The sequence below is a fragment of the Vipera berus genome (genome assembly GCF_964194415.1).
Source record: "Vipera berus genome assembly, chromosome: 7".
Lineage (NCBI taxonomy): Eukaryota > Metazoa > Chordata > Lepidosauria > Squamata > Viperidae > Vipera > Vipera berus.
The window spans coordinates 77,942,669-77,961,062 of record NC_138209.1 but is presented as its reverse complement, the minus strand read 5'-3'; the positions used below and the strand labels follow the sequence as shown (position 1 = coordinate 77,961,062).

Here is an 18,394-nt window from a genome sequence, read left to right as displayed (position 1 = left end):
GATATCTTTGACAGATAAGGGGCATTCTGGCAGCTCAGAGATAGCCAGTATTCTTCCAGCTGGTGCTGGGTCTGGGTCAACAGTTGTTTGCGGCAGTCTGCTCAGGCCGTCTGCATGGCCCATGGTTTTCCCTGGTCTGTATTCTAGTTTGTACGAATAGGCTGATAGAAATGTAGACCATCTCAGGATGCGGGGAGATAATATTTGTGGCGTTAGCCTGTTTACTGTAAAGAGTCCTAACAGGGGTTTATGATCAGTATAAATAGTAAATGGTCGGCCATACAGGTAATCATGAAATTTTTTTACGCTGGCCACTATAGCTAGAGCCTCTTTATCGATTTGAGCGTAATTCCGCTCAGGTTTTGACAGCGTTCTCGAATAGAACGCTACAGGGGTCTGTATTCCTTCTTTAGTTAAATGGCTTAGGACCGCTCCGATGCCGTACGGGGAGGCATCGCAGGCGAGACATAAGGGCAGCTGATCGTTAAACAGGGCTACCGTTGTGCTGCTGGAGAGTAAGTTTTTTAGGAGGTTAAAACTTTTATCATGCTCAGGGGTCCACGTCCAGGGTTTGCCCTTGTCTAATAATCTATGTAAGGGTTCTGCAATGGAGGCTTTATGCGGTAGGAAGGTGTGGTAAAAGTTGACTAACCCTAAGAAAGCCTGAAGTTCTTGTTTGTTTTTGGGGGTCGGTGCTGTTTTGATAGCTTTAATTTTTGTGTCCGTGGGGTGAATTCCCTTAGCGTCTATTTTAAAACCTAAGAACTCTGTTGAGGGCACCCCGATGGAGCATTTGTCTCTTTTTAATTTGAGACCGGCCTTCCTGAACCTTAGGAGTACCTTAGTTAGTTTGTCAGCCAGGTCATTTTCTGATTCCCCTGCAATTAGGACGTCGTCAAAATATGGGCAGACCCCGGGAATTCCCTTAAGTGTTTTCTCCATGATTTCCTGGAAGATTCCCGGGGCTGCAGAGATGCCGAATTGAAGGCGGTTAATTTTGAATGCTCCCTTGTGGGTGACTATTGTTTGAGCCAAAGCGGTGTCAGGGGTGACAGGCAACTGTAAATACGCCTGCGCCAAGTCTAACTTGGCAAATATGGCGCCTGACTTAATGGCCGCGAGGATGTCTTTGACAGCCGGTACCGGGTAGGCATGTGCGTTTAAAGCGAGGTTGAGGGTCGCTTTATAATCGGCACATAATCTAATTTGGCCGTTTGGTTTAACTGGGGTCACTATGGGTGTCTCCCACTCGGCCCCTTCTACCGGTTCGAGGACCCCTAAGTTTGTTAATCTGTCAAGCTCCGCTTCTATTTTTTCCCTCAAGGCGAAGGGAACCCTTCTGGCCTTGATTCTGACAGGCATCACATTTGGGTTCAGTTTAAGTGATACGGGCGGTCCCGTGTATTTCCCTAGTGAGCTGTCAAAAACGTCCGCGAATTGACAGCAGACGGATTCCAATTTTGACAGCTGAATGGCGTTGACACCTGTCAACGCTATTCCTAGTGCCTCAAACCAGTCTAATCCTAGCAGGCTTATTCTGTTTTCTTGGGTCACCAAAATAGGAAGGGATCCTTTAAATTTTTTGAACTCTACGGGGACGGAAGCTTTTCCCCGGAGTTTAATGGGCGTTTTCTGGAAGTCGGCTAGGCGGAGTTTGGTGGGTCTAAGGGCGGGCCTTTTCCTACTTCGGTTACAAATGTCCCTGTACGTTTGCCATGAGATTAGTGAGACGGAGGACCCAGAGTCCACCTCCATCTCACAGGGAATTCCATGAATCCGGACGTCCACCTTGATTTTGGGCTTAAGAATGCTGTGGACTGTATGTTTCTCCGCCCTCCCCCTTACATTAGACACTGGGGTTCTGGGGCTGTGCCTAGCTCTGAGTGTATATGGGGCCATACCTTCGGCTGTCACCTCCAGGTCGTGCAGGTTTTCCCGGCTCCGGCTGCGGCACACGGCTTTGAGGTGGCCTGTCTTCCCGCACCCGTGGCATTTGGCACTGCGGAACCGGCACGTTGCCCTAGGGTGGCTTCCGCCGCAACTGGCACACTTCGCCCTGTTTGTCGGGAAGTTGGGCCCCCTCTGATTGTTGGCAGGGCCCCCCTTGTAGTTGCGTTGCATCCTCAGTTTCTCGAACCGCCGTTGCACCGCGTCTATATCTGTGGGGCCATCGTCGTCCTCAGACCCGCTGAACCTGCCGTCTTCCTGGTGCACGGACCCCCGTGGTCCGCTGTCCGGTACCCGTCGGTCGTCTCCGTGGCAGTCTTCGTATGCGATGACTTCCCTAGCCACATCGGTCATTGTCATTTCAGGCTTGGCGATCAGCTTCTTCCTCAGCCGTTCGTCCTTGAGCCCTATGACAATCTGGTCCCGGATTCGGTCTTCCAAATCCGGGAACCGGCACCGACGTGCGGCATGTCTGACCCTGGTTATGAAGTCATTTGCTGGCTCGTCAGGAAGCTGGAGTTTCCGAGCGAAGTTCACTCTCCAGTAGAGTTCTGACTTGAGGGGCATGAAGTATTTACTCAGCCCCTCAGTGAGGTCTGCATAGGAGATGGTGGCGACCGGCTCCGGGGTGAAGATCCCCACAGCGGCATCATAAACGGCGGGGCCGCTGAGCCAGAGGAGGGCGGCCGCCTTGGCCCGGTCATCCGTGATCTTCTTGACTACCAGGTACCCTTCTACCTGGCCCAGATGCGATTCCCAGCCTTCTGGGTGGCGGGTATCGAATTCTCGAATGTGGCCGTGGTTCGTCATGCTGTCTGTAATTGAGGTGCCGCTGCTTGCGTTGAATGGAAGTTTGACTTCCAGTGACTTCAGCAAGTGACCAGCTCGGCTAAGGGAAAAAATCTCTTCTCCCCTTAGGTAGTGACTTCAGCTAAGCAAGCAGCATCCCACCTTCGTCGCCAGTGCTTTACTCAAGAAGCAGGCGAGACAGCAAGTTAACAGTTTAACTTTTTATTTGGAACCAGGCAAAGAACAAGGGAACAAGACATCTATTTATACTGACAGCTGCCGGCGGCTTGACCAATCAGGGGTGAGTCTGTTCCCGCGCCGTAGTCTCCGCCAATCGGAGCCGTCCGGTTTTGACAGCTCGGAGCTGTCATCTGTAGCGCGTGTTGAACTGTCAATTGTTGGCGCTTGCGCGGTTTCGCCCGGCAGCTTTTGACAGCTGTCAAAAGCTGCCGCGGTTTTACCTCAGCCCTTGTAACTTCTGTTTAACTCACTATAATAACAATTAGTAAATACACAACAGCCCCAATTCCAACAACCGTTCCTTATATGTTTTAGCCTCCAGTCCCCTGATCCTCTTTGTTGCTCTTCTCTGCACTCTTTCTAGAGTCTCAACATCTTCTTTTACATCGTGGTGACCAAAACTGGATGCAGGATTCCGAGTGTGGCCTCACCAAGGCATTGTAAAGTGGTATTAACATTTCGCCTGATCTTCATTCTGTCTAACAGATTGTATAGGACTGGATATAAGATTCTAAGTGTGGACTTTTAGAATTGGAGATACGTCTGAGATTGATGGGGGTCACACTCCACTGTCAGGACAAAATTTACAACATGGGCCTCCTTCTTAATCCAGCTTTAATGTTGGACAACTATATGGCCTCAGTGGCAAGTGAGGTCATGGATCAGCTTGAGCTGATAACCCTGACATGCTTTTTCCCAGTGCTCCTTGTGCAAGTAAACCTAGTTATAAATTGTTGCCATAAACTTCGGAGCAAGTAACCCAGAATGCAATGTATCTTCAAGATACCAAAACAGCTGCGTTAGCTCTCAAAGAATTTCTTTCCTTTCCCTGTTAAATGCCATTTGCGCCCACGTGCATGGGGCTCATTTTTGCACGTGCGCGGCTTTTTTGCGCGTACGCTCGTAGCAGTGCCTGCCTCTCTTTCCGGGCCACCAATTTGAAAAGGTTGGGAGACCTCCAGACCCTATCCCATTTCAGACCAATGGTTGTCCAGTCTTTTCTTGAAGACCTCCAGTGTTGGAGCATTCACAACTTCTGGAGGCAGGTTGTTCCACTGATTAACTGTTCTCACTGTCAGGAAATCCCTCCTTAGTTCTAGGTTGCTTCTCTCCTTGATCAGTAATAGCTGGCTATTAAGCCGTTGGCCAGCCATCCTCACCCCAACCAACCTCCAAAAAGCCACACACAACAGGCACCACACACAGAACAGCGCAACGCACACACTCTGCTAGAGGGAAGTTCCCTGAGGACGGGCTCCAGAATGAATCTGAAAGCTTGGAAGACACAAATCTCGGGTCCCCCCGACGGAGCCAAGTTGGATCCTGCTACATTATCCCGGGACACGTAGGTCCGCCTTCATTCGTGTGAGTTATTTTCTCCGCAAACATCATTCATGGCTTCTTCTGGGGGAAAACAAAAACTCTTTCTTTTTGGAGCTAAAAAAAAAAGGAGGTCTATTTTACTGGCGTGTGAAGCAAAGACCTGAAGAGCAAACGATTTGGTCTTTATACTAGAACAGGGCTAGGCAACCTTGGCTCTTTTATGACTCTTTCATGACTCGTGGACTTCAACTCCCAGAATTCCTGAGCCAGCATGGCTCAGCTTGGAAACCTCTCCCTTTCCCCTCAGCGTGGCTGGCTCAGGAATTCTGGGAGTTGAAGTCCACAAGACATAAAGCAGCCTAGGCCTAGGCCAGGGGTAGGCAACCTTGGCTCTTTTATGACTGGTGGACTTCAACTCCCAGAATTCCTGAGCCAGCATGGCTCAGCTTGGAAACCTCTCCCTTTCCCCTCAGCGTGGCTGGCTCAGGAATTCTGGGAGCTGAAGTCCACAAGACATAAAGCAGCCTAGGCCTAGGCCAGGGGTAGGCAACCTTGGCTCTTTTATGACTGGTGGACTTCAACTCCCAGAATTCCTGAGCCAGCATGGCTCAGCTTGGAAACCTCTCCCTTTCCCCTCAGCGTGGCTGGCTCAGGAATTCTGGGAGTTGAAGTCCATGAGTCATAAAAGAGCCGAGGTTGCCTACCCCTGATCTAACCACACTTCTCATTTCCTGCCCTTGGAAATCGGGAGTCCTCGCCTTCGCTTCCTGTTCACCTCTGGTGTGACCCCTAGGGCAGGCCAACACAAACATTTTTACAAGATTTATTTCATGTGGCTCCCGACATTTGGCTTTTTTTTTATTAAGGCAGCCAGAGCTTTCTTTTGCGTGAGTGTGTTTTTGCCTGGGGTTGGGGGATGCTGCAGTCAAGTTGAACAATTGATGCATCCATAAAGGTCTTGCCATTTTCAGTGCCCTTTTGCAGTAACTTTGTTGTTGTTAGCTGCAAAGTCGTGTCCGACCCATCGCGACCCCATGGACCACGTTCCTCCAGGCCTTCCTGTCCTCTACCATCTTCTGGAGTCCATTTAAGCTCACGCCTCCTGCTTCAGTGACTCCATCCAGCCACCTCATTCTCCGTCGTCCCATTCTTCTATTGCCCTCAATCTTTCCCAACAATCTTTCTCTTCTCCAGTGAGTCCTTCCTTCTCATTAGGTGGCCAAAGGATTTGAGTTTTAGCTTCATGATCTGGCCTTCTAAAGAGCAGTCAGGGTTGATCTCCTCTAGGACCGACCGGTTTGATCGCCTTGCAGTCCAAGGGACTCGCAGGAGTCTTCTCCAGCACCAGAGTTCAAAGGCCTCAATTCTTTGGCGCTCAGCATTTCTTATGGTCCAACTTTCCACTGCGGTAACTTTAGCAATAGCGAAAGCTCTTAAGACTTATATGCCACTTCACAGCCCCCTCTAAGCAGTTTACAGAGTCAGCCTATTGGCGCCCAACAATCTGAGTCCTCATTTTAGCGACCACAGAAGGATGGAAGGATGAGTCAACTGTAAGCTGGTCAGGATCAAACTGCTGGCAGTGGGCAGAGCCTTAGTGACAAAAACTTTAAACGTTAGAAGACCAAGTCAGAAATTCAAACTGTGGAATGGCTGTTATCTTGTTTAAGCTTTGATGTGGAACCACATCCTTGAAAAGATAAATTTCAGACTCGATGCAGGGAATAGGTTGTTTCTTTCCTTGCCTCGACTGCAGAGCTATAATTTTGTAAAAATCAGACTTAACGGATGTGAAGCACAGCCAGGAGAAGTTTCAAGCAGAGACACAGTACGTTGTGTTCATTTTTGCTTTTGAAACCTTCACAAATATCGTATATTCAGGTAGTAGAATTTTTCTTATTTAAAGTAAAGATAGGGACTTCCACATTGGACGACACAGAGAGTCCTCGACCTATGGCCACAACGGAGCACAAAATTTCTGCTCCATTTTACCACTTTGCTCACCGCCGTTAAGTGAGTCGCCGCAGGTGTTAAATTAGTCACACGGTCGTTAAGTGAATCTGGCTGCCCCCACGGACTTTGCGACCCAGGAGGTCGCAAAAAAGGGAGGGTCATGTGACGCCCCCCCTGGGGACACGGCAACTGTCATAAATATGAATCCAGTTGCCAAGTGCCTGCATTTTGATCCCATGATCACACAGTCGTTAATTGTGAAAAATGGTCATAAGTCTCTTTTTTTCGGGGCTGTAGTAACTTGGAACAGTCACTAAGTGAACCACTGTAATTTGAGGACTTCCTGTACTTTTTTTTTTCACGTGAGATTTTCACGTTAATGCTCTTTAAAGGCCCTTGCAGGTTTCCTGCCTGAGCAGGGGGTTGGACTAGATGACCTCCAAGGTCCCTTCCAACTTATTATTATTATTATTATTATTATTATTATTATTATTATTATTATTATTATTATTATTATTATTATTAATTATTATTATTATTATTATTCAGGATTAATTATGATCGCACAGCTGTGTCCTCCTTAAATCTCTATCAGGAGATTTAACTTTTTCCCCCCAGTCTTTAAATTGTTCTTATTAAACTTTGTGGGGGGGAAAATGAAGTCTATGTAGCTTAAAATATCTCTACAGTAATCTGTTGGGGGAGCGTTTAAGTAATTGCTTAACGATCATCACATTTTCTTTGTTTCTATTATTTATTTATTTGCACCCTGTCTCTTATTATTTCTGCAAGTAACTCAAGGTGGCGAACATATCTCACAAATCTGCCTCCTCCTATTTTCCCCACAACAACAGCCCTGTGAGGTGGGTTGGACTGAGAATGAGTGAATGGCCTGAGGTCACCCAGCTGGCTTTCATGCCTGTCAGGACTAGAACTCACCCTCTCCTGGTGATTGGCCCAGTCACTCAACTGGCTTTCATGCCAAAGGCGGGACTAGAACTCACCGTCTCCTGGTAATTGGCCCAAAGCCACCTAACTGGCTTTCATGCCTAAGTCAGGACTAGAACTTACTGTCTCCTGGTGATTGGCCCAAAGTCATCCAACAGTCTTTCATGTCAAAGGCGGGACTAGAACTCCCACTCTCCTGGTGATTGGCCCAAAGCCACCTAGCTGGCTTTCATGCCTAAGTCAGGACTAGAACTCACTGTCTCCTGGTGATTGGCCCAAAGTCATCCAACAGTCTTTCATGTCAAAGGCGGGACTAGAACTCCCACTCTCCTGGTGATTGGCCCAAAGCCACCTAGCTGGCTTTCATGCCTAATTCAGGACTAGAACTCACCTTCTCCTGGTGATTGGCCTAGTCACTCAACTGGCTTTCATGTCAAAGGCGGGACTAGAACCCCCACTCTCCTAGTGATTGGCCCAAAGCCACCTAGCTGGCTTTCATGCCTATGTCAGGACTAGAACTCACCCTCTCCTGGTGATTGGCCCAGTCACTCAACTGTCTTTCATGCTGAAGGCGGGAATAGAACTCACCGTCTCCTGCTTTCATGTCACCCTAGTCCTTCTTTTCCTTAGACTTCTTTTCATTGGACTAGACATACCCAATCCCTGTGACCGTTCTTCATACAGCAATTGCTAATGTCCCAACAGAGAGCCCTACATGATATTTATTGGCTCATTTGTATCATTAAACTTAATTGTTGAGCTACACTGCCCAGGTGCAGTTCTCTTGTTTGCCCAAAGGTGGGCGTTGCTTCCCAGGTTGGACCCGTGCCTTTTATTCATTATGCCTCCCAGTTCAGAGCACGTCGCAAGTCCCAGGTTCTCCAGAGCGTCGTAGATGCTCATCTTGACTCGCCCGATTGTGTTTGCCAGCTTTTGTCAACTCTTTTGTCCCAAGTCAATGGCTTTGAGGCTTGGGGAGAGAGGTGTGGGACCGATGGTAACGTTGCCATACTCCTTTCTCGTGACAGGTTGTTGAATTCCATCCTGCCCGGATTGGTCAAAAAGATCAACAGATCGCCAACGCCCATCGCAGGTCTGGTGAGTAATCTGTAAGTAGTCTGTAAGTGAGACGCCTCCGTTGTCGTTTTACTCCCGTGTTGTGTTTTTCCAGAAATCTGTTCTAAAAAAAAAAAAAAAAGGTAACACGAACACATCTGTTAAATCTGGGCAGTCCTGCTGAGGAAAAATTCGATTAGTTTTGTCTACGTAGATTCCCGATCATCCAGGTCAGGCTTGCTCCAAAAGTGCTTTTTTCAGGAGGCAACTGGACTTCCGTGTTTTTCTTTGAAGACGTTTCGCTTCTCATCCCAGAAGCTTCTTCGGCTCTGACCGGATGGCGGGGAAGGGAAGGATTTATACTCCTTGCAGACAGCTGGCCATTTGCATTCTCTTAGGGAGGTGTTGAAGCCACTGGGAGGCTTATCTGTGTCCTCAGTGGTGCTTTTTCAACTGGACTGACTTGCTTTTCTTTGAAGATGTTTCGCTTCTCATCCCAGAAGCTTCTTCAGCTCTGACCGGATGGCGGGGAAGGGAAGGATTTATACTCCTTGCAGACAGCTGGTCATTTGCATGCTTTTTAGAGAGTCGTTGAAGCCACTTGGAGGTTTGTCATTGTCCTCATCCCCAACCGCCTGCGCCTGTCTCCAGCCGTGAAGGGACCCAGGCCTGCAGCCAAGGCAGCTTCATACCCATTTGCACCACTCAGGTGGCCCTGAGGACACAGGTCAACCCCCAGAGATCTGAACTGAAATCCAGCTGTGTGGCCGAAGAAACCACTTTTGCTCAAACTTTGAAGTCCCGAGGTGTGGTTGACACAGAAGGATTTGTGTTTGTTTCGTTTTGTGTTTTTTTTCTTCCCCAGTTTGAAATAGTCTCGGAGAAAAGGAATTCCTTGTTGCTTGGGGCTTATCTTTATTTTGTCTGGATGTTGATGGCGTGACTTCAGTTCCTTAGGCTACTCCGATGGGAATTGAGACATTGACAGCCCCAGGGTGAAGGGAGCAGGAATATAATAGTCAGGAATAATCGTAGGAAATAGCGGAGGGCAAACTGAATGATTGAACTGCACGCCCCTTAGACGCCTGTCTCGCTTCGGCTCTGGATTAACATTCCCAGTTAAGTGGCTAAATGTTGGCTTATGCCTTTGAAAGACGTGGTGCCTCCAAAGAAAAGAACAGCCTTGTCCAGAGTCCGCTCCCAGTTCTGATCAATCGCTTCCCCTTTGGAAGAGGGGAGAACCCCAGAAGGGTTAATAATAAAGAGGGTATCCCGGAACTCGGAGGTGGCATTAAATTGATTATTTCTGAGCTTTGATTCGGGGAAAAAGAAGTGCAGGAATTTAGCGGAGGGGAAAAACTGTAGCAGAAAAATAACAGCTGCTCGTCTTTTCACTGTAATGCGGCCGTTGGGGTGTCCTTGGTGCTTTTTGAGCTGAGTTGTTTTTTATTCATGGGCGTTTCATGACCCAACTAGGGAACGTCATCAGTGCGAGAAGGGAGTGGGGTTTGGGGCAGGAGGAGGGGGAAGAGGAGGAGGAGGACTGTGGGTACCTTAGTGCTCTCTGAACTTGGTTGTATTCTTGACCCAACTAAGGAACATCATCAGTGCTAGAAGGGGGGAGGAGGAGGAGGAGGAGGAGGAGGAGGAGGAGGAAGACTGTGGGGTCCTTGGTGCTCTCTGAGTTTGGCTGTTGTAAGTCAAGAACTACTCGCATATTTGTTGTGATTCAGGGTCAGCCTGTGGGTTCGGCAGTTGGGTCGGACGACTCAGAGGAGGAGGGGGGTGTTGAAGACCTTGCTGAGGGGGTTGAAGATCTTGCTGATGATAGCCCTCAGCCAGGCCCCTCCCACTTGGTCACCACGGAGACCCAGCTGTGTGAGCCTGACAGCGTGGATGAAGATGACCCACAGCTGGCCCTGTTCAAGGATGCCCGATGCAGGAGGCAGTCAATTAGGAGTAAACAGAGGAAGGCAATGGGGCTTCTCGGAAGGAGGCAGAGAGAAGCCACGCCCTGAACTCTATATAAGGGGAATGTGTGGGGAGGGCTGGTTTGCTGAAGGCAACCGCTCGGATAGTTCCTGTTTCTTAAAGCTCCTGTTTCTTGGTTTGTCTTGTTCTGTTTGTTTTTGTTGCAATAAATTTGGCAGGCGTAATTCCAGCCTCTTGCCTTCTTGAAAAAGGGGTTGTCCCTGCCTTTTCTGCAGGGCCGGTAGCAGGCTGGTACAGAACAATATTGATAGTCATATGAATCAGAGATCTTGGGCGGAGTTGTGTGTTGTGTCTCTATGTCTTCTATGTGTGTGTGTTCAAGAGTGCATCAGGCAATGAATTGGTTAAATCTCTTTCCAAGCGGAATGTTACAGGGAAAAAGATTGGGAGCTGTATTTTATAATGGGATTACAATTACACAACTGGCAATTTCCCCCCCCCCAAGAATTTGCATGGGTGTAGACGTTGGCATTTAATCAGGATTTTCATTTTTGTTTTGGAAAGAATGTTATGCCAGCCTAAAGCAGATTACTTTCGGCATATTTGGGACAGTCATTGTTCTGCGAGTGAATAACAATTTCTTTCAGTTTTTGCATTCATATCACCAACACCAACACCAAAAAAAAAAAGAGAGACAGACTTTTTCCCATTTTTTTCATCGTACCTTCGCTTTATAATTCCTTCCATTATTAGTAGTGTTTAATCTCATTTCTATTTTGCAAAAATCTATTTTGCATTTCAACTATACAGTTGCCTTGTCTTTGATCCTTATTTTGCAAGGAGGGGAGTTTTCTGTTGATTTTTCAAAACTTAACAATAGATGGACCTGCAATTCTTGCATTGTATTAAGCTGTGGTTGGCTTAACTATAGGTACCTGAATAAACCTAGCTGGGTTTGCGTGGGATAGTACATTACAAATGGCACCCATTAGATTCACACAAAACCCCTATTCCTAGGTGATTTCCCCATGTATTTTACCAGAAAGCATAGATAGGGCAGCCTAGAAAAGTCAGTGCCCTCATAACCATACCCAAGCACTCCGAGTTTGTTCACAATGTCCATTTTGCTCTACAAGTTCATGGTGACCTAACTCTAAGTGGGATTTTCCTCCAATGGGATTTTCCCATGTATTTTACCAGGAAACATACAGTAGATAGGGCAGGCTAGAAAAGTCAGTGCCATACAAAAGCACTCTGAATTTGATGGCTATGTCAATTTTGCTCTATGAGTTCATGGTGACCCAACCCTAACCCTTCCAATATCTATTCTATTCTATTCTATTCTATTCTATTCTATTCTATTCTATTCTATTCTATTATTCTATTCTATTCTATTCTATTCTATTCTATTCTATTCTATTCTATTCTATTCTATTCTATTCTATTCTATTCTATTCTATTCTATTCTATTCTATTCTATTCTATTCCATCCCATTCTATTCCATTCCATATTTTTTATTCTATTCTATTCCATTCCATTCCATTCCATTCCATTCAATTCTGCATTCTGTTCTGTTCTGTTCTGTTCTACTCCACTCCACTCCACTCCACTCCACTCCCAATTCCTATTCTAATCTATTCTACTATTCTATTCTATTCTATTCTATTCTATTCTATTCTATTCTATTCTATTCTATTCTATTCTATTCTATTCTATTCTATTCTATTCTATTCTATTCTATTGTTTTTCATTCTATTCTATTCTATTCCATTCTGCATTCTGTTCTGTCCTGTCCTATTCTGTTCTGTTCTACTCCACTCCACTCCACTCCCTATTCTATTCTATTCTATTCTATTCTATTCTATTCTATTCTATTCTATTCTATTCTATTCTATTCTATTCTATTCTATTCTATTCTATTCCATTCCATTCCACTCCACTCCACTCCACTCCACTCCACTCCACTCCACTCCACTCCACTCTATTTCTATTTCTATTTCTATTTCTATTTCTATTTCTATTTCTATTTCTTATTCTAGTCTACTCTGGTCTGCTCTAATGGTTGAAGAGTTCTGGTTGAGGTGCAGAAGAATGGAGGGAAAGAGGTTAAAATACAAGCTTTTCTAAGAGAGATTTGTTTGGGGTTCTCAACTGCTCATTTCATTCCAAACTCTGGGATTCCACAGATTTATTTCCCTTTCTGTCCCCAAGCCCCCCCCCCTTTCCATATTATTATTATTTTTAAATCCTGGCTCTTACAGGAACAAAGAAACTCTGCAAAAGCAGAATCTTTTCCTCTTCCTTCGCTTAGCAATCCCCGGTCTCGTTCTTTTATTTCTTTTTTTTCTTTTTTCTTAAAATAACAACCCACTTGGTTGAAAATAACACGGTATTGGGGGGAAAAAAACAACAACCCCGAAATCCTTTTTTTTTTCCCTCCCCCTCCTTTGTTATCTGGGAAGATGAAACACATCTGCTAAAGTCAACAGACGCTTTCTTGTCTCGCCCACGGAGAAATGGAAGGAAATGGCATTTGAAGACGGGAAAAGAAAAAGCAATCTCGCCTGGGGAAATTGGCAGGTTTATGATGAGGGCTGAGGATAAACCTTGTGTTTCTCCTCTTCTGCAGACCAGCAATCCTCAACTTGGGTCGGTGGAGAGGCGCAAGTGTTTCTGATCAACAATTCTAGGGTGTACGATCAGAAAAAGAATCCTTCTTTTCAAAAACGGGTTTGGAGGCAGGATACAGGCAGCCCTTGCCCCAACGGAACCCACCTTTCCTGTTGTTAAGTGAGACATTTGTGTCGCGGTTCCGACAGATGAAACTCTTCAAAAGAACTTCGGGGCATTGTTTACCTTAAATGATCTTGTATTCAAGGAGCAGAATATCAGCACTTACCTAATCAAAACCAAAAGCTGAATCCCACCCCCACCCCCGGGCACCTAGTATCAAAGCACAATTCCCTCCTCCAATTAACTGTCATAAATCACATTCTCCAATTAGCTTCCTCTGCAGCTCTCCAGCCCGCCAATTCTTTTATCAGCTCTGGGCTCAGTAACCTTGATTCTCACGCTACATTTAGTGTTGTTATGTCTAGCTGGACTCTCATTCACATCCCCATCCCCCCCCACAGCATCATCTAACTCTAAAAGCGAACGGGGAAAAAGATGGCTACATTTCCATCCGTTGTCAGTGCAAAAACATCCGATGTTGGCAGCGTTGACAGTTTGCTAAGTGAGCGTCGCCCCGTTTTACAACCTTTCTTGCCGCAGTTGTTAAGTGAATCACTGCAGTTGACAAGTTAGTAACCCGTTTGTTAAGTGAATCTGGCTTCCCCCCCTTGACTCATGCAAGATCGGAAGGTCGCAGAAGGGGATCGGGTGAGCCCGGGACACGGCAACCGTCATAAATATGAACCAGTTGCCAAGCCTCTGAATTTTGATCCCATGACCCTGGGGACGCTTCAAAGATCGCACCTGTGAAAAACTCATAATTCACTTTTTCCCAGTGCTGTTGTAACTTTGAACGGTCGCTAAATGAACTGTTGTAAGTTGATGACTACCTGTATAGAAAAATCAGACTTAGAAAGTCTCTTGGAGGTCATCTAGTCCAACCCCCAGATCAAGGAGGAGACCCTGTACCACTTAGGACAAACGGCTGTCCAATCTCTTCTTTAAAACCTCCAACGATAGAGCATCCACAGCTTCAGGTGGCAAGTCGTTCCACTGGTTAATTGTTGTCCCTATCTGGAAGTTTCTCCTCCGTTCTAGGTTGCTTCTCTCCTTGGTTAGTTTCCATCCGTTGCTTCTCGTCCTGCCTTCAGATTTTCAGACTTCATTTTCAGTCTGAACAACTGTGAAGAAAGGAAGCCTTACAAAATATGCTCTTGTGTCCTTCCTTTTTGTTGACCCTCTGAAGTCGGGGTTTGGGTCAATCCTGGAGCAAGACTGGGGAACAAAACGAGAGCCAGGGCCAGCTTTCCATTGTGAGATATCTTGATGGATTCATGTTCAAAATACACATTGCTACTGCAAGAACAAAAGGCATGGCATCACAATATGGCTTCTGTTTGCGAACCAAACATCCTTTTATTCCGTGTTACCTGCTTTAGAAAGATAAAAAAAGGACGCGGCCACATTTGTTATCTCCTTGCTCTTCTTTTAATTGTCTGAATGGACCTCCCGATGTCACGGTGTTTCCCGGTAATAATAATCTTATCTTTTCAGGTATTTTAATACCTGAACAAACTGGGTCCTTTTCTGAATAGGTTGCAGCAGGCAAAGGTTTCTACGCTTTTAGCCAATTCTGTCTTCTCCATTGTGCTTCTGAAATGAAGGATGCCTGCATTTTGATCTCTGGATGGAAGAGATATAAGCTCCATGCCTTCCTGTCAGCTGGAACTAATTCTCAGACCAGGAAAAGTTTCATTTTAATAAAAAGTTTGATTGAGATTGAGTTCCCCTTGGTGGGTTTTTGAGCTCTTGATAGTGACGGTTGAAAAGATCCGGGGCACATGCGTGCTTCTGATCTAAGAACTGATCAGATCTGTGTTTGGAGTTTTGATTGGTGAACATATTATGGGCAAAAACGTGAGGAATGTGCTATTCTTCCCCAAAGCCCAGTCTTAAATCCAGTGGTGGGATCCAGCCAGTTCGCACCCCTTTGGCAGAACCGGTAGCTAATTTTTTTTTGTTGCCCAGGCCCAGAACAGACTTCCGGAAGCGGCATCCACGCAGAGAACCGGTGGTCCACCTGTTTTTTTATTATTTTTATTGGGGCTTTTTACTATGTATCAATTGTATTTTAATCGGGCATGCATTTAATCATCTTTTAGTTTTTGTAAATTTCTGTGTTTTATTCTTGCCCTGTACACCGCCCTGAGTCCTCAGGGAGAAGGGCGGTATAGAAATATTATTAAATTAAATTAAATTAAATTTGAATCCCACCACTGCTTAAATCCTAAGCCAAAATTGACATCTTTAACTGATATAAGAGAGAACGTTTCTCGCTCAGGGTTGAACTGTGGAGTCCTTGATGCTCCCTCAACTGGGCTGTTTTCTTGCAGACGTTTCATTACCCAACTAGGTAACATCATCAGTGCTAGAAAAGGACTGGGGTTTGGCCTGGTTGGCTGTCAGTATTGGTGGGAATATGCTTTCTGGTTGCAGAGTTATGCTGTTGTTTACTGTGAGCTTGTTGGTTTGAGTTGGTAGTTCCTTGGCTATTGCTAGGTACCGTATTTCCCAGAAAATAAGCCCTAGTACGATTTTTCAGGATGCTCGTAATATAAGCCCCACCCCCCCAAAATAAGCCCCAGTTAAGATCGTCAGCCAGACGGACGGATTTAGTACCGTATTTCCCCGAATATAAGCCCTAACCAGAAACTAAGCCCTAATGCGCCTTTTGGAACAAAAATTAATAGAAGACCCGGTCTTATTTTGGGAGAAACATGGGTATGAAAGACCAGTTTCATACATGAAGATCCAATTAAACTGATTTATTGCTACTCACACCTATGCAAAGGAACCTTTTCAATTAGTGGTCAGCCCCTGCTTGGCGTTAGATAAGGGCCAATGGAATTCAAGAAGGGGTTGGATTTAGTCTGTGGCTACGTAGAGATTCTAGGCTGAGTCCTCGTTTCACCCCGCACCCCATGTTTCGCCACTTCTTCTGCAGGTATTGTTTACTTCTTGGTTGTTGGTCTGGTGTTAATTCTGTTGTTCAACTCTGCATATCTGGCGTTTTGGTCTTTTGATTTCACTTTTGAATCTTTTTGACCTCTTTCAACCAGGACCTACAGTGTGTTTTAAAAAGGGGGGGAGAATATGCTTCCAGGAAGGTGGAACACAGATAGTCCTCAATTTACAACACCTCCTTTGGTGACTGTTTCAAAGTAAAACAATGCCAGGGGGGAAAGGGGGGGTTATGACTCTTTTTCAGACTTAAGGACGGTTGCGGCATCCCCCAAGGTCCCATGATCAAAATTCAGATGCTTAGCGACTGACTCATATTTACGACGGTTGCAGTGACTGCTTGTGTGTGTGTGTGTGTGTGTGTGTGTGTGTGTGACGTGATCCTCATTTGTAATCTTCTGACAAGCCAAGTCAGTCGGAAAGGCACCGGGCTAACTAACTTAAGAACTGCTGAAAAAGTGTGGCAAGGGAAGCCGTAACATGGGACAAAACTCACTTAAGAAACGCCTCACTTAGCGACAGAAAACTGGGTGCTCAATTGTGGTCGTAAGCTGAGGACTACCTGTACCTTGGGAACAGAAGGAAGTCTTCCAAGATCGCCTCCATGGTTATAAACTACGGGGGGGGGGTTGAGGGGGAGGCGTTGTCTGTCTTGGCTCAGCCTAAAATGCCAGCCCCTCTTTTGCAGAGCCCCCCCCCGCAAATAACCGCAGAATAGGCTTGTTTAAAAAGGTAAAGGTGAAGGTTCCCCCGCACATGCGTGCTAGTCGTTTCCGACTCTAGGGGCCGGTGCTCATCTCCGTTTCAAAGCCGAAGAGCCAGCGCTTGTCCGAGGACGTCTCCGTGGTCATGTGGCCGGCATGACTAGACGCCAAAGGCGCATGGAACGCTGTTACCTTCCCACCGTAGTGGTCCCTATTTTTCTACTTGCATTTTTACGTGCTTTCGAACTGCTAGGTTGGCAGAAGCTGGGACGAGTAACAGGCGCTCACTCTGCTACGCGGCACTCGGGATTCGACCCGCCAAACTGCCGACCTTCTGATCGACAAGCTCAGCGTCCTTTAGGCTTGTTTAGGCAGCTCCTTTAGCTTTTGGGAACCCCGAAATCTTCCTTCTTTCTCCCTTCTCTCTTCTTTTCCCACCTCGGCCTTTGCCAAGTGCTGACAGTGTTTTGTTTTTTTCTTTTTAAAAAAAGTTGGGAATAAAATCAACGCACCACGATTAGATGGGTTCCCAGATACTTTGGTGGTACCCCGAGGAGGGAATTGAGAGATTCTTCATGCAAAGATAATATGACACCAAACACAGCACAGAGAAAATTAGAATGGCTGCGATCTGACACACTTAAACCCCATTGAGTTCAGTCGCCCAGCTTGGATTTGGGCCAGGGTCTTTTCGTTCTGTTGCTTAGGACTGAGCTTCGCGAAACAAATGATGAGGTTGAGCCACCCAAAAGCAAAAAATAAAAAATAAAAAAATAGCCCGGTCAGAAAACATGCAACCAAGCCAAATCTCCTTTCTGTCCCTCAGCTGCGTGATGAAGGAGAGCTCACGAAATAATCTTGCAAAGTTACATCGATTAAAAAGGGTAGAATTTACCGCAGGCTTCATTCCCTCGCAAAAGAGGGAGAATTAACCATCTGTTCGTGTGCCCATCCGTTCATACGTTTTGTCTCGGTTAAAGCTATTTGCCACCCAAGTTTCCACCTACAAACTATCATGGGTGACTGCTTGGCGGATAAAGGAATAACGTGTTTTTTTTTTTTGTTCCTTAAAACAGATGGACGAGGACGGGCCCTGAGAATTTGCATTATACAGGTAGTCCTCAGCTTACCGTCACAATGCAGCCCAAGATTTCTGCTGCTCAGTGAAACATTTGTTCAGCGAATTTTGCCGTGTTTTATGACCTTTCTCGCCACAGGGCGTTAAGTGAATCACTGCGGTGGTTCAGTTAGTGGCACGGTTGTTAAATGAATCTGCCTTCCCCGCTGTATTTCTGAGGTCTAAAGCAAGGCCTTGGTAAGCAGCAGACTCAAGAAAAATCAAGTGCTTTATTCGTGATTCGATTCAAAAAAATATAATGGAGAAGAAACAGCCTGAGTGGCTAAAGTTGCTCAAGTTGAGAAATTCTGTTCTAGAAACATTGCTTGCTGATGGTCCTCTTGTCTCTTAATTTTGCCAAATGAGGCGTTCTTTTTCGTTCCTGAGATCTTTCTGCCTTAAGATGTTCTCTCATCGGACGCTTCGAAATGGAAAGCGCACCACTTTTATTCCCCTTATTTCGAAATGCCGATGTTCACCTATTTTGCATTATATTAGCTGTAGATAGGGACGCGGTGGCTCAGTGGGTTAGGACGCTGAGCTTGTCGATCAGAAGATCGGCAGTTTGGCGGGTCGAATCCCGAGTGCCGCGTAGCAGAGTGAGCGCCTGTTACTCGTCCCAGCTTCTGCCAACCTAGCAGTTCGAAAGCACGTAAAAATGCAAGTAGAAAAATAGGGACCACTCCGGTG

At 46.1% G+C, this 18,394-nt stretch overlaps 1 protein-coding gene across 10 annotated transcripts in view; it reads left to right on the top strand.

Moving 5' to 3' along the window:
* LIMCH1 (LIM and calponin homology domains 1) overlaps window positions 1-18,394 on the top strand; it is a 171,386-nt gene that overhangs the window by 54,161 nt on the left and 98,831 nt on the right. For 8 of the 10 annotated variants that reach the window (XM_081332433.1, XM_081332432.1, XM_081332441.1 and 5 more), the window contains one exon: window positions 8,229-8,298. In XM_081332433.1, coding sequence (XP_081188559.1) covers window positions 8,229-8,298 — 70 coding nt within the window. Of the gene's footprint in view, window positions 1-8,228; window positions 8,310-18,394 lie in introns of those variants that run through there. The other 2 variants (XM_081332437.1, XM_081332436.1) reach the window with 1 other exon arrangement.